The sequence below is a fragment of the Staurois parvus genome, unplaced genomic scaffold, assembly GCF_062004578.1.
Source record: "Staurois parvus isolate SC_StPar_1 unplaced genomic scaffold, SC_StPar_1.0 ptg000866l, whole genome shotgun sequence".
Classification (NCBI taxonomy): domain Eukaryota; kingdom Metazoa; phylum Chordata; class Amphibia; order Anura; family Ranidae; genus Staurois; species Staurois parvus.
The window spans coordinates 1,466,764-1,489,309 of NW_028318662.1; the positions used below are offsets into that span (position 1 = coordinate 1,466,764).

Sequence of the window (22,546 nt, forward strand, 5' to 3'; positions counted from 1 at the left end):
TCCAATAAGCTTGAATTTTTGGACATTCCCACCATATGTGAAAAACTGTGCCCATCTCTCCACACCCTCTCCAACACATTTTTGAGTTCTCCCCCCTTATCTTGTGCTCAATACTCAGTGTAATGTGCCATCTTGTAAAACACTTATAATTTATCTCCACCTCTCTCATACTAACATTCTCATGTATCAATCTAAATATCTTTTTCTGTTTATCATCATCTAATACCACTTCCATGTCTCTTTCCCATTTTGTTATAAAAGTTAACTTTGTGTTCGTGTCTAATTCTGTGAGTATTCTATATATTTTGGCAATATCATGCTTCCCATCCCTTCATGTTTCTAACAGCCTTTCGAACATATTCCAATCCTTTTTTAATCTCAAGGGTTTCGGGAGATTTCCAATGAAACATTTCAATTGATGATATTTCCACTCATCTATCCTAATAAAAATCTCTCCCTTCTCTTCCAAATCTCTAAATAGTCCTAGTTCCCCCTCTACCAAAACATCTCTCAATTGAATATCTTCCTTTTTAAACCATCTCCCTGTTATCTCTTCCCTTCCAGGAGGGAAATACTCAGTGTTTGCTAGTGGCATTAATATAGAATTAAAATCCCATTTCATGTTTTTGTGCAAATTATCCCATACCCTTAAAACATTTAAAGTGTAGATACTTGTGCTTTCTTTAATTCCTCTATACTGTGCCGAGACCCATATCATCTTACTTAGCCACTTCCTGTCCGGACACTTTTACCCCCTTCCTGTCCAGGGCAATTTTCAGCTTTCAACGCTATCACACTTTGAATGACAATTGCGCGGTCATGCAATACTGTACCCATATGAATTTTTTACCATTTTTTTGAGACAGATAAAGCTTTATTTTGGTGGTATTTATTCACCGCTGGGATTTTTATTTTTTTTACTATGTAAATGAAAATGTCCAAAAATTTTGAAAAAAAGTGTTTTTTTTTAATAAAATTTTGCAAATATATAATATTTAATCCTAAATCTTGGCCAAAATTTATTCCGTTATTTTTTTAGTAAAAAAAAAAATCCAAAATTAGTTTATAACCAAAAATTATAATTTTTAAACATTTTTTTTTAGATTTTTATTTTATTTTTTTTATATTATTATTTTTTATTATTTTTTTTTTACATACTGTCACCCTAGCAGTACAGTGTCACCATGGTGACACTGTACTACTTGTGGAGGGTGATGAAGATTTTTTATTTTTTTTTTACACTGATTGATTTTACACCCATATAGGATGTAAAAGCAATCATTTCTCTTTCTCTCTGTCTGCATTCTTGCAGTCATTGAGAAATACTGAGTGAGCTGTGATTGGTCACAGCTTGTCACATGGTACAAGGGTGTTGTGAATAGCCTTGTACCATGTGACCTCTGTGATCATTCACAGATTTCACACGTAGTAAGCAATGATGTCACAAGTGACATCTTGCTTACTACTTTGCATGTGATCACTGATTCGCCAATCAGTGATCACATGACCGGGACCTCGTACAGAGGTCCCGTCCGACGATCGGTGTTTCACTGTGTCCGGAGGACACAGCGGACACCGGATCGCAGTGGTGCACGCTAGAAAAGGCGGGTGCCGTTTAGGAACGGCAACCCGCCCCTGGACTGCCACCGTCCTGCCGTTTATAAACAGCAGGCGGACGGCAAGAGGTTAAACTAGTTCCACTAAGTTCATTTTCAATTTTCACCCAACTTTTCCCCTTTAAATTAAATGTCCAGTCATAAATTCTTGCTAAAACTACTGCTTTATAGTATCTCTTGACATCTGGCAGTCCCATTCCCCCCTTCTCTTTGTTCCTACTTAATGTTTCATATGATATTCTTGGTTTTTTATTCCTCCATATATATCTTGTTAACATTCTTTTTATTATCTTAAAGAAAGCCTCTGGGAGTTTGATTGGGATCATTTGAAATCTATACAGTATTTTAGGTAAAATTACCATTTTAACTAGGTTTATACGTCCTATCCATGATGTGTTTCCTCCTTCTAGTGTTTTTAATTCTTCCCTAATCTCGTTTATCAAAGAAATATAGTTTAGTCTATACAAATGCTTATATGAGGCAGTGAGTTTTATTCCTAGGTATTTTATATCTTTTTCTCTCCATATAAAGGGGAATTCGTTTTGTAACTTTTCTTTTTCGCCCTTTGGTATATTAATATTCAGAATCTCTGTTTTTGTTGGGTTAATTTTTAAGTTCGATAATTCACCATAATCCTTCAAGATCTTCATTATATTTGGGAGTGTTATTCGGAGGGTTCCCCACATATAACAATAAGTCGTCCGCAAAGGCCGCTACTTTATGTTCTGTAGATTCTGTCTGAATTCCCTTTACAGTTCCACATTTCCTTATTATTGACAACAGGGGTTCTAATGACAGAACGTACAACAAAGGGGACAATGGGCAGCCCTGTCTTATTCCATTTGACATCCTAATGGGTTCCGACCTCTCCTCATTTACCGTGATGATTGCGGTGGGCTCCCTATATAATTTTCCTATCCACTCTCGCATTCTCTCTCCAATCCCCAGAGCTTCTAGGTTGTCCATCATAAAGCCCCAGTCCACTCTATCAAATGCCTTCTCGGCATCAATTGACAGGAGCACCACCAGGGCTTTCCCTTTTCTGCTTTTCTGAATAAGCATCAGAGTTCTCAACCCGTTATCTCTACCCTCTCTCCCTGGGACAAAGTCCACCTGATCTCCATGAATCCATTCAGGCATTAGATCTTTCAACCTATTTGCTAGAACCTTTGCGTACAACTTGGTATCAGTGGTATCAGTTCAATAATGAAATTGGTCTATAGCTGGAGCACTGAGAAGCATCTTTTCCCTCCTTATGAATAAGTACTACATGGGTCTGTAGAGATTCTCTCCTCACCTCCATCTCACCTCCCAGAGCGTTCATATATTTCTTCAACTTAGGTAACAATAATTCACTATATTTTTTATAGTACTTTACTGTATAACCATCTGGTCCTGGGCTTTTCCCAACCCCTGTACTTCTTAATGCTGCTTTTATTTCTTCCTGAGTAATTTCCACACCCAAGGTGTTCAATTGTGCTTCGCTTAACTTTGGTAGTCCTGCATTTTTTAAATATATCTTTCTTTTTTCGTTGTTACCCTCTTCAATTTCTTTTAAAGAACCTTGGGGACTAATATTATACAACTTTCTATAATACTCCGTGAACACTTTAATAATCTCTTTAGTTGAGTGGACCAGCTCCCCCTTAGGGCTTTTTATCTTTTCTATAGAATTCCTATTTTTCTTTTTGTTCAGGGCTCTCATTAAATATTTTCCTGGTCTGTCTCCCCATCTATAGCTCTCACTTAAGACTTTGTTATATGCTCTTCTCCTCTCCCATCAACGTCTCTAGCTCATCTTTTTTATCCATTAACTTCTGTCTTGTTTCTTTTGTTATTTTCTTCTTATGTATCTGCTCCAAGTCTAATATTTCTTTTAGAAGCCCACTAACCCTCTCTCTTCTTTCTTTTTTCTTCCTTGCTCCGATCGCAATCAAAATTCCTCTTATATATACCTTGTGGCTCTCCCACACTGTAGCTATCGATACTTCCTCTGTCTTGTTCTCCTTAAAATATATTCCCTAATCTCTTCCCCAATCTTCTGAGCTGTATCCTCATCCAGGAGAAGAGCCTCATTTAACCTCCATCCTAAACCTCCCGTCCACTGTCTTCCCCATCCCATTTTCATTACGACAGGAGCGTGGTCCGAGAACGTTCTTGTCTCTATTTCTATTTTAACCAAGAGTTCAATAAATTGGTGATCTATTAGAATATAATCCAGTCTCGAGTATATCTCATGTGCATTTGAGAAGAAGGTATAGTCTCTGTCTTTCATATGCATTATTCTCCAGGTGTCCACCAGTTGGTACTCGTGGATCACTTTTTTCAAAGCTCTCAGAGACCTACCCCCCTTTCTCTGCACAGAAGAGGTTGCATCCTTTTGTGGGTCCATACAGAAATTTAGATCTCCTGCTACTATCAAACGGCCTTTTTTAAAGTCTTATCAATTTTTTCAGCAGACCCTTCAAAAACATCTCCGGCTTCTTATTGGGGCAATATATATTGGCTAATGTACACTCGATTCCCTGTAGTTTACCTTTCAAGAACAAGAATCTCCCCTCCGGGTCGGTCTTTCTATCCTCCAGCTCAAATCTCATATTCTTTGCCAATCCTATTGCAACCCCTTTTGCTCTTTTAATTGGTGAGTCGGCATAATACCATATTGGATAATATTTAGATTTTAATTTCACGTTTGACTATCTCGAAATGTGTCTCCTGTAAAAATACCACTGACGTTGCTCTATGCTGTAACTCTTTAAACAATCTAAATCTTTTCCCAGGACAATTCAACCCATTCACATTATACGTTATAAACTGTATTTCTTCCATCCTTCTTAGTTCTCTCTATCTATCTTTAATTGGTGAGTCGGCATAATACCATATTGGATAATATTTAGATTTTAATTTCACGTTTGACTATCTCGAAATGTGTCTCCTGTAAAAATACCACTGACGTTGCTCTATGCTGTAACTCTTTAAACAATCTAAATCTTTTCCCAGGACAATTCAACCCATTCACATTATACGTTATAAACTGTATTTCTTCCATCCTTCTTAGTTCTCTCTATCTCTCCTCCAATTCGCCTCCTCCTCTTGGTTCCTTCTATCATGCAGAGTATTAGCCCAGCAGCCCCCCCCCTCCCTCCGACCCAACCCCCATCCCCCCCACCCATCTCCCTCTCTTTTTTTTCCCCTACCCGTTTTTAGGCTTGAAGACTGCCTACTAATCATTTGTGGGTCTATTCCCACCATTGATTTGAAACTTTGGGGATGAGTTCCGCCCATGGACGGCTCACCTCTCCTCCGACCTCCCCAGATCCCCTCTCTCTATCAACTTGACTCAGAAAAATCTTCCCTACCCCCATCAACCGGAACTCCAGGGGGGATACCACATTGACAGAGGTGGGGCCAGAGGGGTGAGAGAGGAAGAGAGAGAAAAAAAATTGCTTAATTCTCCCTCCTTTCTCTCCCCACCCCCGGGCCCCCGCTCCCTCCCCCCCCCCCGACCCACTGCCAGTCCTCTTTTCTTGTATCTTCTGTTTCTCCTTTTTCTTCTTCCCACCCATCTATCTCCATTCTTTGCAAATCCAGTCTGTCACAAAAATCCCTCAGTTCCTCCAGGAATCTCAGATAAGCTGTAACACCATTTCTCCATCCAATTAGGCACGCTGGGGTACCCCATCTATACTGCACATTCTGTTTTCTCATTTGCTCCAACAAGGGTCTCAGGGATCTCCTTCTTCATAGGGTCTCTGGTGTTAAGTCCGCATAAATTTGAATAGTTATATCTCCATACCTAATTAATGTTCTTCCTTTAATCTTCCTCATCTCATCTTTATCCGCAAATTTTTGGAACTGGACAACTGTATCTCTCGGTCTCTCCTTCTCAGTAGCCTGTTTAAACTTTCTTATTCTAAACACTCCATCCAGTTTAATCCCGTCTGTTTCAGGTCTGTCTCTTATGGAGTTTAAAATTTTAATAACTAGTTCATGCAGTGTTTCCCCTTTTGCAGACTCTGGAATTTCTCGTACTCTAAGGTTACACCTTCTTTCTTTATTTTCTTGAACTTCCATCCTATAGAGCAATTTTTTCTGAGTATTCTCCAAATGGGTTATTTTTTTCCCTAGATTATCTATGGTTTGGGCCTGGTTTTTAACTTTCTCCTCTGTTTCTTCCACTCTCGATAACAGATGCCCTAAATCATTCCGAATAGCTGTCATTTCGTGCTTTATCGTTTACTCCAAACTTTGAAACATTTCTATCATCTTTCTTATTTGGTACTTGTAGTTCACCATCAGATTCTTTTTTTTACAAGCCATCCGCTATTTGTTGGCTGCAGCTGCTATTCATGCCCAATGATAATCTAGGACTATTTCCCAAACTAGTTTCCATTTCCCCTTTTGCACTTGCGCCTTGGGACCTTTCTGGAGTAATATTTCCATGTGATGTATATTTCTTTATCGTGCCTGTTTGAGACCCTTTGAGCCCTGCTCCCTTAGGACCTTTATTCTTCATATCTCTATATGTCTTATTTTCTTCTATATTCTCAAAATAGGATTATACCGATCATTTATAATTTTTTTTTGCGTTTTGCTCTCCTGGGTCTCTTCTCTTCTCCTCTTCTTAACCCTGGGAATCCCCCTCCTCTCCTTCACCCCTTGCTCCCCTATGTCACTCAGGGGTCCACTGCACAACAAGCCCCCAGCAGCTCTCACTCACCCTTCTCTTTTCTGGACGGTGGCTCCAAGCTTTGGGTGGAGGGCTTTCTCAGCAGCTCAGACCTAGGGGGATTCCTCTGGGTCTCCAGCACTCTTCATTTTTTTGGGGTCCGTCCCAGGGAAGCAGGCTGAGTCTCCTAGTTCTCTTGGGTCTCCCAGACCCAGGATCGATCAGCCGGCCGAGGGGTATAGCCAGAAGTAAGCTGGCGGCTCCCTCTTACATCGGGACGCCAGCCGGCTTTTTTTTCTCCCAGTGATCTTCCGCGGCTGGTCACGCCTTCCGAGACGCCTCCGTCCTGCTCTCATCCCCGGTTCTCCGGTCTCTCCTCCACGGCCCTCCACACTCCGGTGAGTCAACACTTATTACCCAGGTCCAGAGGGTCGCTGGGGAGGTTGGGAAGCGGAGCCTAGCAGAGAGCTAGTCCCACACGCTCCCCTCAGCCGCCATGTTCAGGCTCCTCCCCCCTCTCTCTCCGAGAACGACCTACCAGCATGTCTTACAATGTAAATACAGAATATTGCCAATACATTGAGACAACTACAGGAAATAAAGGTACAGAAAAAAAAGGAACAGAAAAAAAAAAACAATGATAATACAAACTTACATTCCCACTGTGGTCAGCGATCAGGAGAGAAACAATGTGGGCCAGAGGTCTGTGTTTTGATGTTATTTATACAGTGAGGAACAGAAGTATTTGAACACCCTGCGATTTTGAAAGTTCTCCCACTTAGAAATCATGGAGGGGTCTGAAATTCACATTGTACAGTCAGGTCCATAAATATTGGGACATCGACACAATTCTAACATTTTTGGCTCTATACACCACCACAATGGATTTGAAATGAAACGAACAAGATGTGCTTTAACTGCAGACTGTCAGCTTTAATTTGGGGGTATTTACATCCAAATCAGGTGAACGGTGTAGGAATTACAACAGTTTGCATATGTGCCTCCCACTTGTTAAGGAACCAAAAGTAATGGGACAGAATAATAATCATAAATCAAACTTTCACTTTTTAATACTTGGTTGCAAATCCTTTGCAGTCAATTACAGCCTGAAATCTGGAATGCATAGACATCACCAGACGCTGGGTTTCATCCCTGGTGATGCTCTGCCAGGCCTCTACTGCAACTTTCTTCAGTTCCTGCTTGTTCTTGGGGAATTTTCCCTTCAGTTTTGTCTTCAGCAAGTGAAATGCCTGCTCAATCAGATTCAGGTCAGGTGATTGACTTGGCCATTGCATAACATTCCACTTCTTTCCCTTAAAAAACTCTTTGGTTGCTTTTGCAGTATGCTTTGGGTCATTGTCCATCTGCACTGTGAAGCGGCATCCAATGAGTTCTGAAGTATTTGGCTGAATATGAGCAGATAATATTGCCCGAAACACTTCAGAATTCATCCGGCTGCTTTTTTCAGCAGTCACATCATCAATAAATACAAGAGAACCAGTTCCATTGGCAGCCATATATGCCCACGCCATGACACTACCACCACCATGCTTCACTGATGAGATGGTATGCTTAGGATCATGAGCAGTTCCTTTCCTTCTCCATACTCTTCTCTTCCCATCACTCTGGTACAAGTTGATCTTGCTCTCATCTGTCCATAGAATGTTGTTCCAGAACTGTGAAGGCTTTTTTAGATGTCGTTTGGCAAACTCTAATCTGGCCTTCCTGTTTTTGAGGCTCACCAATGGTTTCCATCTTGTGGTGAACCCTCTGTATTCACTCTGGTGAAGTCTTCTCTTGATTGTTGACTTTGACACACATACACCTACCTCCTGGAGAGTGTTCTTGATCTGGCCAACTGTTGTGAAGGGTGTTTTCTTCACCAGGGAAAGAATTCTTCGGTCATCCACCACAGTTGTTTTCCGTAGTCTTCCGGGTCTTTTGGTGTTGCTGAGCTCACCGGTGCATTCCTTCTTTTTAAGAATATTCCAAACAGTTGTTTTGGCCACGCCTAATGTTTTTTCTATCTCTCTGATGGGTTTGTTTTGTTTTTTCAGCCTAATGATGGCTTGCTTCACTGATAGTGACAGCTCTTTGGATCTCATCTTGAGAGTTGACAGCAACAGGTTTTAAATGCAAATAGCACACTTGAAATGAACTCTGGACCTTTTATCTGCTCATTGTAATTGGGATAATGAGGGAATAACACACACCTGGCCATGGAACAGCTGAGAAGTCAATTGTCCCATTACTTTTGAGCCCTTAATAAGTGGGAGGCACATATGCAAACTGTTGTAATTCCTACACTGTTCACCTGATTTGAATGTAAATACCCTCAAATTAAAGCTGACAATCTGCAATTAAAGCACATCTTGTTCGTTTCATTTCAAATCCATTGTGGTGGTGTATAGAGCCAAAAATGTTAGAATCGTGTCGATGTCCCAATATTTATGGACCTGACTGTAGGTGCATTCCCACTCTGAGAGACAGAATTAAAAAAAAGAAATCACATTGTATGATTTTTAAAGAATTTATTTGTCTTGCACTGCTGAACATAAGTATTTGAACACATGAAGAAACAGCTTGATCTGGAAGCTTCTTTGGCGTAATAAATCTTTTTAGGGGGCGCTTGTGAGCAGCGGCCTAAGATGATCACATAGTAGGTGTTCACCTTGCCCACATCGTAGGTCCTGCTGTCTCCCAAGGGGATAAGCCCCCCACCCGCTAGCCCCTCCCAGACTACCGCTACTCACCCGCACCATTGGGGAATAAAACCGGGGCCGCCCGGGCCTCCGGCACTCAGCAGGCTTTGCCGGAACTTGCGGTCTGCACGCCAGCAATCTCCTCTGAAGCCCCAGCCTCAATTTCGGATCCGCCACCACCCACAGATGACCCGGACACAGCCTACGACACTGACACCGCGTCAGATGCACCCCTGCAGACCCCCATTCTGGCTCTTTGGGACGCTGAGCTCCTGGGTCGCTTTAAATCCATGCTGAAGATGGAATTGTCTTCTGCTACTTCCAAGTTGGCAGAGCGTCTCTCCAGAGAAATCAGGGTAGCTGGGTAACCACAGGAACAATCTTGAGGATAAAATGGATGCTGTGGTCACGGTAATTGAAAATCATGCACAGGATCTGAGTGATCTCAAGAAAGAATTGGCGGACACGTTGCTCAGGCTTGAAGATATCGAAAACCGTTCCCACTGTGGGAACTCCCCAATGCCTGTGGGGCATTCCAGAAACCATCACGGATCTCACTTCAACTGCTACTGTGCTGTTCCAGGAGCTGACTCCACCCATTCCTATTGACCGGCTTGAGTCTGACCGCATACATCAAGCATTGGGTCCCCGATGGCTGGAGTGGCCCCCGAGAGACATTATCATCAAATTTACCATCTATCACACTAAAGAGACTATTCTCTTGGCGGCCAGGAATAACCCAGACCTCAGTCTCCAGAGGTATCGCTACCAGCTCTTTTTGGATCTTTCCCAGATCACCCTTCAGAAGCATCGCCAGATGAAGCCCTTCACCTCAGTCCTGGTGAATCGCTAAATGAAATACACATGGGGCTTTCTGTTCCGCCTCACTATCAACTACCAAGGCTGTAGCCATTCCGCTACCATGCCGGAGGAGGCACACTCTCTCCTGGAATCCTTACACCTTATCCCACCAGGGTACTGCGCAGAGCCCGGCACATTCTTCTGGATCTCATACGGAGCCACCTCCTCTGGGGCGCCTCTGGGAGAAGACATCCAGCTGAAATAGGGCCCTCCCTCGGACTCCCCTACGCTCAAGTCCAACCTTCTCTTCACTGGGTTGAAGCTGTGTCCAAGACTTCCTTCATCGTGCCTCTTCTTTGAATCCTTTCGATGGGACCTGGTGGGCTTTCTGCAGAAGGGCTTCCATGGGTGTATTCCACCTCCTGGGGACTCCGATATCTACTGATGTGGGACTCAGTTGGGTTATTAACCACTTTATGTTTTATGTATATTGCTTTTCCTTTGCCCCCTGGGGGCCTATGTTACTGGTGTTTCCATTTGCAGCCATGTGTTTGGTGGTAGAGCCACCCCAAAACTGGTATCCTTTGAGTGTAGGATGCATTTCACCATAGACGTGATATGGCTATGCCATTATATATACTTTTTGTGTTTTCTTTTTTCTTGTTTTCCTTGTCTTCTCCTCCTTTCTGGCTTTTCTGATCTTATTTTCTGCAGGGTTCCAGGGTGCCATAGACCGGCCATCCTCGGAGTGGAAATTGTTGAGTGACTTTCGCCTTTTCTGCTGAGCAGCCTACGCTGATCTTACCATGGTTTGCCCCTTTTGAAAGTGCATTCACAAAATATACAAGGGTTTAATTCGCCTCAGAAGCAGTCTAAAGTTTTCCATCACCTCAAATCGCAGCAAATTGGATGTGGTATGCCTGCAAGAAACCAGGTTTTCCCAGTGTTCCACCCTACGGTATCTTTCGCCTCATTATCCCACCTTTTATACGGCCTCGGCTCCTGAGAAACGGTTTGGTGTTCTGATAGCTTTCAGATGCAATCTCCCCTTCATCTGAGTCCAGAATATAGCAGACCCCACGAGCAGGTATCTACTTTTGCAGGGCACCCTTTGGGATCAGGAGGTCACCTTTGTCTCCTATTATGCCCCTAACTACTTTCAGCACAAATTTTTTTCACCTCTTTGTACCATCGTCTCCCGACACTCCAAGGGCTGCCTTCTTCTTTTGGGGGATTCAAATGTTACCCTGGATTCTGTTCTAGATAGGAGCTACGCTCAGGGTGCGGCCCCTTCTCACTCCGCAGGGCTGGCAGACGTTTGGAGGGAACTTCAGCCTATTGAACATGACTTCACATTCTACTCCAATCCTCATAATAGTTTCTGCAGAATTGACTACGTATTATGCAGGTGCAACGGCTTCCCTTAGTCAGGCGGATATGTATGCCTTCCTGGCCCTGGTCGGACCATGATCCCCTAGTTCTACTGGTTCTACTTCTTGCTCTCTTGGGTATGATGAGGCGCCCTTTTCATTGGCGTATTGAGTCTCTTTTGGCCACTCGCCACCCGCCAGCAGATTGAATCTTTCATACAATCATATTTTGCAGACAACTCGGGCTCTGTTTCTTCGGCGGTGCCCATGTGGGAGGCACAAAGCCACAGTGCGAGGCCACTTCATACAGCTAGCTTCGGCTCAGAAGTGGGAGCGAGAGCTTTGCCTTTCAGAACTTAATTCTCTTCTGGCTTTGGCGAATGCTCTTTGCAAGTCACACATGTCCGCGGTCCATAAACAAGTGCATGATTCCCTGGCCACAGAACTAGACTTACATGCTTCTTCAGAGGCTGAACCAAACATACGTTTTACACCTGTGCTAATAAGCCGGGCCGATGCTGGCTAGGAAGCTCAACTCTGTGGGGAAACCCTGTAAGCCATTCCAATTTTGGCTCCCTGCGGGAGGTTGCACTTCCAATCCCCAACAGATCGTCTTGCATTTTATGGACTTTCTCTCACATTTGTACGCCAAACCAGATCCCTTTCCTGTAGCTCAGGTGGAAGCATTCTTTCAGGATCTACGGCTCCCTGGACTGTCCGAAGTGGCACAGGCAGCCCTTAATGCGGGTGTATCTGTATCAGAAGTACTTCAAGCTATCAAATCCTTACGGTCCTCCGTGGCCCTGGGTCTGGATGGGCTCTCCGGCCTCTATTACAAGACATTTGTGACCCTGTTGGCGTCTTTCTTGGCTAATTACTTCAATGAATTATGACAGGACTCCTTGCCCTCCCCGGACGCACTCAGAGCTCATATCTCAATGATTCCTAAGACAGGAACCGCAAGCTTTTCGGCCCATTTCTCTTCTTAACAAAGATTTGAAGATATTGGGCAAAATTCTCAGTCTTCGTATCAATAAATATTTACGCAGCCTGGTCCACAGGGACCAAGTGCGTTTCGTCCCTGGGAGGCAGGCAGGCGACAATATTCGTAAGGTGATTCATCTTATACACCTTCTGCAACAGCGGAAAATTCTGGGGTTCTTGCTGCCCTTGGACATATACAGTATAAAGCTTTTGATTCCTTATCTTGGGAATACCTACGGTTCGAGTTGTCCCGTTGGGGCTTTGGAGATTCTATTCTTTCATGGATCCAGGCCTTGAATTCTTTCCCTTTTGGCTTCAGTTAAATATGCGGGGTATTTCTCATATCCTTTTCCTATTTGGCGAGGGACAAGACAGGGATGTCCCCTGTCCCTGGCGCTCTTTGTCCTGGCCCTTGAATCATTGGCTTTAGCGCTTCAGGCTGATAAGATATATGGGGTATCCTACACACGACAGGAATTTAAGTTGAAACTTTTCGCGGACGATGCCCTCTTGACTCTCACTAATCCCCAGACGACGCTCCCGAACTTGCAACAGGTTCTTGTGCAGTTCTCCTCAATTTCAGGTCTTAAATTTAGAGAAGACTGTTGCTCTCAACATCACAGTGGCCTCGGATTTGGTTTCACGCTTACAGTCCTTCTTTCCTTACAAATGGGCTCCCTCTTCACTCGAACACTTGGGCATTCATCTGACCCCCACCTATGGCTCTTTGTTTGCTGCGAACTATTATTCATTGCTTCGATCCGTGTCATCTCTTATGCGCTCTTGGCAATTTCCACACCTGTCCTGGTTAGGAGAGGTTCATTCGGTAAAAATGACTGACTGACTATCTTGCCGAAATTGTTATATTACTTTTGCACCCTCCAAGTGTCAGTTCCTTCCTATTTTCTCCAGCTGCTTCAGGCATGGTTTATGCAATTTATCTGGGCTGACAGACATCCCAGAGTCTCCAGAAATACGCTTTTTGCTCATAAGCTGCAGGGCGGTCTTGGGGTGCCTAATGTAGCTAGGTATTACCAGGCGAGCCAAATCACCCCACTGTCTATGTTGCACACTTCCTCTGATATTCCCCTCTGGGTTCTTTTAGAATTGCCTAATGGTGCCCCTATTGTGACATCGATGCTTCTATGGCTCCCCCCGGCTCTACGCCCAACAACATTGAGTCCAATTTTGCTCTATGGTCTGCGAGTGTGGGACTTTGTTCGCTACTCCAGTGGCTTGATGTCACTTTTTCTACCCCTGCTCCCAATCACTAATAATCCTTTTTTCCCAGCCAGGTTTAGATCAACCTAGGGCGCTCTTTTGGTGGGTGGCCAATGGATTTTTGCAGGTGAGACACTTCTTGACTTCTCGGTCTTTCCCCACTTATAATTCTCTTCGGGAATCACGGGATGCTCCCCATTTTTCGTTATCTTCAATTGAGGCACCTCCACCTTCCCATATCAAAAATCAGCCTTCAAACAGCTTTCCCAACAGCAACCCGGCGCCACGTGCCTTGTTTCTCTATTTTATGCATCTTTACATAGGCGCTCGACACGGACTTCTCTATGATATGTCACTCAATGGGTACATGAATTGGATTTTGAGGACTGGAATAAGGCCTGGTCGTTCACAGCCAAATGTTCATTCAACACAAACACACTGATAGCGGCATACAAAGTATTGTTTCGTTGGTATTGGGTTCCAGCTCGTATAGCTCAGGCGAATTCTACCTACAGTGATCGCTGCTTTCGGGGTTGTGGTCATTGTGGAGATGTGTTACATATATGGTGGTATGGGAACTAGCTTTTACAGCACACAGCCACTCACTTTCTTCTTTTTCAAGGGCCTTTAAGCCCAGTTTTATATAAAGGAAAGTTTCATACAATATGTTTCGCATGCAGGGGTATCCACCATCAATAGGATTGAAACAAATATTCAGCCTCCTGGCTCTCTCAGGTATTCAGCTAGCAGCCCCTTGCTGCACTGGCTCCCACCTTTCCTAGGTGGAGCCCTCCTGACTCCTAGGCAACGACTTCCTGTCTGGGTGGAGCCCAGAACCATGGTTTGGCCTCTACAAAAAGGCCTGCAATTAGTGTGCTGGGGGTCACAAAAACATGGTTCCAGGATTGGAGATTTCATCCCTCCCAGAACACTTTGAAATCTCCAGGCTCCAGATGCCAAAATGGACTTTAAGAACAAATGAGGAAACTGAAAAACCAGTTTCCTCTGCATTAAATAAACCCTCTGGAGCCCCTCAACCTGTTTAGTTGAGAATCCTGGGATATAACCCTGATTCTCACAGTGACAGTGCCCAGAACTGCCACAGTGGTCATGCCCGAGACTGATTTGTTTTTGGTCTTCTGCATTTGGCCTTCTCTACACCTTGTTTCATCTCCCCATATGCCGGGAAGCCAGTTAGCCTTGCTTCATTGTTCCATACTGGGCCTGTTGGCTCGTCAGCAGAGTCGGCCACCTATTTATTCTTTTCGGCAAATAGAACAATTGCTCAGGGCTGGAAAAGTGCATCTGTTCCTTTTCAGGGGGTGCGGGACCGATTGACCACTTTGATACTCAATGAACAGATGTCAAGTATTCGTAATGACTCCCAACAAAAAATTTGGAAAATATGGGAGCTGTTGTTGACATATACTTTTCTCATGCTCCCCCCTGGCTAGTCTGGGTTTAGGTGGTTGATCGGTATTGGCGTTCCCGGATCCCTGCTGTTGGTCTTGTCTTCTCCTTCCTTTACTCCTTTTGTCTTTTTGTCTTTGACTGATTTTTGTGAAGCTGTAGATATCTACCTTTTGGTTTGCTTCACTGTTGATATTACAACACTATCTTTATATTTTTATTGATGGCCCCTGTGTGGGCATGCCTTTTACACTGTTGCCTATGGCATTGTTTCCTTTGTACCCTATGTGCCATTGATAGTCCCTGCATGGCCATACCTTTTGCTTACCTCTCTCTTTGTTTAAAATTAATAAAAACCATTGAAATACAATAAACCTTTTAAGTGATTTTACACTATGGGAAGCTTTCTCATTTCATGCACATGCCACTTTTATGCCTGATAACGCATACATGATGGTCAATACAGAGTGGGCAAACGCTATTTGAGCCACATTTGAATGCTACGGAGGAGGATGTAGCGGTGCGTAAATATCATTCTTAAGCTGACTTTGACCACTCTATAACATGATAGTCAAATACATCCATTAAGCCTTCTTTGAGCACAGAGTGGGGTGACACGTGTTTCACACAGACAACATTTAGTCATCTAGCAATTGAAGATTCACGTTTGCACATTTGATATACTTAATTTTTTGGAATTGGGACTCAATTTATTTTATTTAGCTTCCTATCATTTTTACATTGCATTGGAAATAAATTCACATCTAGCTTCACTGATGGACAGCTAGGATTGCACAATCATTGTTTTAATTTTTTTAATTTATTCTTTTAGCGCTATACTTTTATATGTATGTTTTTTTCTTTGTATCAGAATTTAGTGTTGACAGCTTATGATTCATTGGAACCAGAGCAGATTCTTATAGTTTATTCACATACAGTGATCCCTGCTAGCTTGACTTGTGCACATCCAGCCTACCCATAGATTGAAACTCAGCCAGTCCGTGCTGAACAGGCAGAATTGTGATCCATGCCAGCTATAGTGTATTCTATGAATAAATGAATGATGAATTATACCATACTTTGATCAGGACAAAATTGGGCTGTTATTAATTTGTAAATGGTAAAGGATATCTCCTGACTTTTATTATCAAAGGCAAATGGACCCACAAATACTATATTTTGAATTTTAACTGTACATTTCTTGCCATTGCTATAACACTAATAACCCAAAGAGCAACTCAAAATAAATTATCTTACTCCTGATGATTGTAACAATACCATGGGTATATTATTTACTGTTTGTACCCATAAAAGGGCCAAGAAGCAATAGTGCATGTTTTGCATTTTTAATCCAACCTAAAACACACTGACCCTGACCCTATACTTTGATCAAACCCTGCTCTAGATTTTTTATCTTTATTTTATTTTTCTATAAAGTTTTTTGTTGTTTGTTTACATTCTTTTTCTCTAGCATGATCTAGTGTATCTTATTTTCTATTCAAGAGAAGAAAGAGTACAGGAGGTGGCAGTATAATTACTGATCACTGTAATTGCCAATCACAAGCTATTACAGCGATCATGTGGGTCCTCCCAGGTCATAACCATAAATATGTGACCCGGAGCTGTCAGTGTCTGCATGCTGGAAGCACAGTTCTGCAGTGCACTTGCTCATACAATTACGGGCTTCCACATATACAACCCCACAGAAGCAGACCCACTTCAGTGAGGCTGCATATATGTGTATGCTCATTGGCAAGGGGTTAAGCAGGTATATACAGTGGGGATTGAAAGTTTGGGCACCCCAGCTAAAAATTTGTATTAATGTGCATAAAGAAGCCAAGGAAAGATGGAAAAATCTCCAAAAGGCATCAAATTACAGATTAGACATTCTTATAATATGTCAACAAAAAAGTTAGATTTTATTTCCATCATTTACACTTTCAAAATAACAGAAAACAAAAAAATGGAGTCTGCAAAAGTTTGGGCACCCTGCATAATTTATAGCATGCACTGCCCCCTTTGACAAGCTGAGACCTGCCAGTGTCATGGATTGTTCTCAATCATCGTCTGGGAAGACCAGGTGATGTCAATCTCAAAGGTTTTAAATGCCCAGACTCATCTGACCTTGCCCCAACAATCAGCACCATGGGTTCTTCTAAGCAGTTGTCTAGAAAACTGAAACTGAAAATAGTTGACGCACACAAAGCTGGAGAAGGCTATAAGAAGATAGCAAAGCGTTTTCAGATGTCAATATCCTCTGTTCGGAATGTAATTAAGAAATGGCAGTCATCAGGAACAGTGGAAGTTAAAGCAAGATCTGGAAGACCAAGAAAAATATCAGACAGAACAGCTCGCAGGATTGTGAGAAAAACAATTCAAAACCCACGTTTGACTGCACGATCCCTCCAGAAAGATCTGGCAGACACTGGAGTTGTGGTACACTATTCCACTATAAAGAGATACTTGTACAAATATGGTCTTCATGGAAGAGTCATCAGAAGAAAACCTCTTCTACGTCCTCACCACAAAAATCATCGTTTGAACTTTGCAAATGAACATATAGACAAGCCTGATGCATTTTGGAAACAAGTTCTGTGGACCGATGAGGTTAAAATTGAACTTTTTGGCCGGAATGAGCAAAGGTACGTTTGGAGAAGAAGGGGCACAGAATTTAATGAAAAGAACCTCTGTCCAACTGTTAAGCATGGGGTTAGATCAATGATGCTTTGGGGTTGTGTTGCAGCCAGTGGCACAGGGAACATCTCACGAGTAGAAGGAAAAATGGATTCAATAAAATTTCAGCAAATTTTGGATGGTAACTTGATGCCATCTGTGAAAAAGCTGAAGTTAAAGGGAGGATGGCTTCTACAAATGGATAATGATCCTAAACACACCTCAAAATCCACAGGGGATTACATCAAGAGGCGTAAACTGAAGGTTTTGCCATGGCCTTCACAATCTCCTGACCTCAACATAATTGAAAATCTATGGATAGACCTTAAAAGAGCAGTGCGTGACAGACAGCCCAGAAATCTCAAAGAGCTGGAAGACTTTTGTAAGGATGAATGGGCAAAGATACCTCAAACAAGAATTGAAAGTCTCTTGGCTGGCTACAAAAAGCGTTTACAAGCTGTGATACTTGCCAAAGGGGGCAGTACAAGATATTAACTCTGCAGGGTGCCCAAACTTTTGCAGACGCCATTTTTTCGTTTTCTGTTATTTTGAAAGTGTAAATGATGGAAATAAAATCTAACTTTTGTTGACATATTATAAGAATGTCTAATCTGTAATTTGATGCCTTTGAGATTTTTCCATCTTTCCTTAGCTTCTTTATGCACATTAATACAAATTTTTAGCTGGGGTGCCCAAACTTTCGATCCCCACTGTAATTATATATATATATATATATATATATATATATATATATATATATATATATATATATATATATATATATATGCACACACACACACACACATATGCACACACACACACACACACACACACATATATATATACATTGTGGGAACTCGCTTCAAAGTGGTAGAGCTTTTAAACGCACACAGCAACTTGCTTCTTTTTAAGGGCCTTTTTTAGCCCACTTTTATTTAAATGAAAGTTCACAACAGAAGTTTCCCACACAGGGGTATCGATCATCCACAAAACAACGGTTTAGCCTCCTGGCTTATACTCAGCTTGCTGTCTGTCTCCTGCAGACTTCTTCCCAAACTATGGCACTTGCACACCGCTGGCCTCTAGCAGCCCCTTGCTGCTTTTGGCTTCCACCTCTCCTAGGTGAAGCCCACCTGACTTCCAGGCAGTGACCTCCTGTCTTCCAAGTGGAGCCCTGCTGACTCCTAGCTGCCGGGGTGGAGCCCAGAACCCTGGTCCTGACTCTCTCTAAAGGCCTGCACACACCTGTGCAATCAGTCTCCTGGCCTATCCCAAAACCTGGTCCCAGGATTGGAGATTTCATCCCTCCCAGATCTCTTTGAAATCTCCAGGCTCCAGATCCCAAAACAGACCTTACAAACAAAGGAGGAAAATGAAAAGCCACTTTCCTCCATATCAAACCTTTACCCTGGAGCCCCTCAACCTGCCTTGTTGAGAATCCAGGGTGACAGATCGCCACACTGTCACAACATATACACACACACACACATACATACAGGTGAAACTCGAAAAATATAGTGCAAAAGTTCATTTATTTCAGAAATGCAACTTAAAAGGTGAAACTAATATATGAGATAGACTCATTACATGCAAAGCAAGATAGTTCAAGCTGTGATTTGTCATAATTGTGATAATTCTGGCTTACAGCTCATGAAAACCCCAAATCCACAATCTCAGAAAACTAGAATATTGTGAAAAGGTGCAATATTCTCGGCTCAAAGTGTCCCACTCTAATCAGCTAATTAAGCCATAACACCTGCAAAGGGTGTTATGGGTGCAAATATTCTCTGTCTGGTTCAGTAGGAATCACAATCATGGGAAAGACTGCTGACCTGACAGTTGTGCAGAAAACCATCACTGACACCCTCCAGGAGGGAAAGCCTCAAAAGGTAATTGCAAGCTCATCCAACTCAAGTAGTGTATGAACTTGAGTTAGGGACTTTAGATTGTAAGCTCCTTGAAGGCAGGGCCTGATGTGGATGTACAATATGTATGTAAAGTGCTTTGTAAATTAACAGCACTATATAAGTACCTGAAATAATATAAATACATGTTTTATATGTTTTTTTTTCAATCTGGTACATTTTAAAAGGGTTTCACATAATGTAAACAAAAAAGCAGACATTTCAAATAAAAAGTGTGTACAGCGGGGGGGGGGGGGTCTCGTTCTTCCACCCCCTTTCCTGGCCTGCAGGACCGTATACTCAGATAAGGGTGCGTTAGTGAGTTTGGGGGAAAGCCAAACTTTTTTTTTTGGCCATGGGGTTCCCCTCCAAATCCATGACCGTTATATCTCTGTTATATGGCAAATCATTTTTAATGTCTAATTTGAATTTTCTTATAATATCTACTTATGATTCTATATTCTAGTGAAAGCTATGGGACGTATAGTGGCTTAGTGGTTAGCACTTCTGCCTAGCGACACTAGGGTCATTTTGTTCAAATCCCAACTATGGTACCATGTGTCTGGAGTTTGCATGTTCCCTCTTTTGCTGTGTGGGTTTCCTCCCAGACTCCAAAAACATGCTGGTAGGTTAATTGGTAATAGTGTGTATGGATGTGAACTAGGGACCTACAACGGACATCAGAATCCCACATGTTTTCCAAGTATGCATGTGATGCAAAAAAGCTGTGGCTGGTGAAGAAGGCACTTTGTTGCATGCCTCCTCTCTGCTTTGCAGAAGGCACTGGCATATAGAAAGCAGCAGCTTCTCCTCCTCTTCAGCCATAATTGCAAGACGTGAGGCACTTTTTAGGTTTCCTAGTTTGGGTATGCTGAGTCATGTCACTACTGGGAGGTTTGAACTAGGTGAAGTCAATGCCTGTTTGGTTTATTGGAAATATATCACTTTATACAGACATATTTAGAATTCTTTTAAGGTGCACTCATTTAGACAGTCGCTTAGTTTTGTGCCCATTGGTAAATTCTGATTTGCGTCTGTTTGTTGACAGCTGCTTTAGTAAATCATTTCTTCCTCTAAATGTAGACTGGGTGAAAGGAACTGTTCCCATTTACTGGCAAGGTGCTTTAGTAAGTGAACCCCACTCTTTCTGTGTGAATCCAGTTATGCTAAGTCACTTGATGCAAACCTGTATGTAAAAAGGCATAGCTATAATGAATTTTAGCAACTCTAACCTCATTTTAAAATAAATACATTTAGTATGTAAAAAGTAAATGACTGTGGCTGTACAACAGAACTTCTTGCCCTGGAGGTGCATCAGGAAGTGAGAGAAAATTTCTCCAAAGAGGATAATAACTCTGAAAGACAGTTTTCATTGAGCCAAGTTTCCCCTCTATTCCAGCTCTGATGACAACTCAAAATTTGGATTTTCCTTTAACATCCTGTACTACTGACAAAGGTCACCAGGATAAATAGAGTGACTCTCACCAGGAGGAATACAGACAGCAATAAAAATCTGATGGGGTCGGTACACTTCCTCATTCTATCCAAAACAACATAAAATATGATACTTTTGGCTTAACTTTGATGTTAAGAATACATGACCACATAGCACATTCAAATGGATGTATAATGTCACAGCAGATAATTGTTTAATTTAAAAGGTCTTTGGTCTTGATAGTTTATTTCATAATGTTATTTACTGTCTTGAATATACAATTATATTTATTTATGTATTTGATATTTACATTTTCACTATAAGTTTACACTAACCTGGATATTCTAGTGTGGAGCTGTGCCATTTTACATGTGTACTGGTCTTTTTGATTAATGTTTTTTTTTTGTCTATTTTTAGGACACATGGCTGGTGACCATACACGACTGGAGCTTCATCACCTAGAAACTGGCATAATGACTGAACGCCGATTTCTTTCAGCCCCACCTTCAAACTTCTTGGGTCATTTAACAGCTTTACGTTACAATGGAGCACCATATCTTGATTTGTGTCAAGATGGTGAATTAGGTAGACGTTGTGAGCTCAATGCTCGTGCTGGTGGTCTTCGTCCACTGTTAGCCGATCCTGTAGTCTTTCGCTCAGGTCCAGCCCATCTTGCCTTGCCACGGCTTCAGGCTTATGCTTCCATGCATCTTCTCTTCATGTTCCGTACGCGACATCCTGATGGACTCTTACTTTATAATGGTGGTCAGGGGCCTGATTTTATTGCCGTGGAACTTGTAAAAGGGTGAGTAATTTCATACATTCTTCAAAAACACTGTATTTTACTGTAATTACATTCTATCTGTAAATTTAGTGTTGTAGCTACCCAGATTTGTTCATTATATGCTTTTAACTGTAATCATAATGGTTTTGGGACCATTTGTATTTTCAATTTCATTTAAAGAAGAAGTACAGCCAAAGCTCGTTTGGTTGTACTTCTACTGTGGATCACAGGAGTGCAGTTCGTTCTGCACTCCTTTGACCCATTTTAAGCCATCAGCAGGCTAAAGTCTGCTGTCAGCTGACATCACTCAGCTAGCCCAGGCAGGGGAAAGATCTCGACTTTAAAGTTGGGATCCACACAGATGTCAGCCTCATAGCAATCTGTATGATTTAAAAAAAAAACCCTCAACTTCTCTTTTAAATTTGTTTTAAACTGTTGCACACATGACAGGATTCAGAGCATTGTGGGTTTTCTAAAAGAGAATACTGCTTTAGCTATTTTGATTAAGAATTTTATAGACACAAAAAAGATGAGTGTTCCTGAATCCCCTTTTCTCCCTCCTTTAGAGAAAACAAGCCTACTCACTTAATCTTGCATATGTACAGATATCTCAAGTTCACAGTTTACTTTCTAAACTGTAATATACCAGTTACACAATAGAAATGTCAAAAGACTGACCAAACTGAGCTTGTTTGGATTTGTGCTATCCCAGCTGACTCTGCTTCAAGCATCGGCAATGGTGTCCCAGCTTCCTGAGTTGCAAGCTTCTCTCTGGAAATCACTCTTCCAGCTATAGGCATTCAGCTGACCAATAGAAAATCATATAAATGGAAAAAGCGCCAAAAGATTTTCTTATATATACCAAATTAACACAAGCTGCTAAACCTTACCCTTAAAATAAAGGTTACAATAATAAAACAGAAAAGGTAAATTGTGATAAAAAATTAAATGTGACCAAAAATGTCTCTGAGAATTTT

At 42.1% G+C, this 22,546-nt stretch overlaps 1 protein-coding gene across 18 annotated transcripts in view; it reads left to right on the top strand.

The window, feature by feature from the left end:
* The window catches only part of LOC149443234 (neurexin-2-like), a 2,355,461-nt gene that overhangs the window by 1,374,717 nt on the left and 958,198 nt on the right, over window positions 1-22,546 (top strand). For all 18 annotated transcript variants that reach the window (XM_089655720.1, XM_089655731.1, XM_089655727.1 and 15 more), the window contains one exon: window positions 21,203-21,590. In XM_089655720.1, the coding sequence (XP_089511846.1) occupies window positions 21,203-21,590 (388 nt within the window). The remainder of the gene's footprint in view (window positions 1-21,202; window positions 21,591-22,546) is intronic.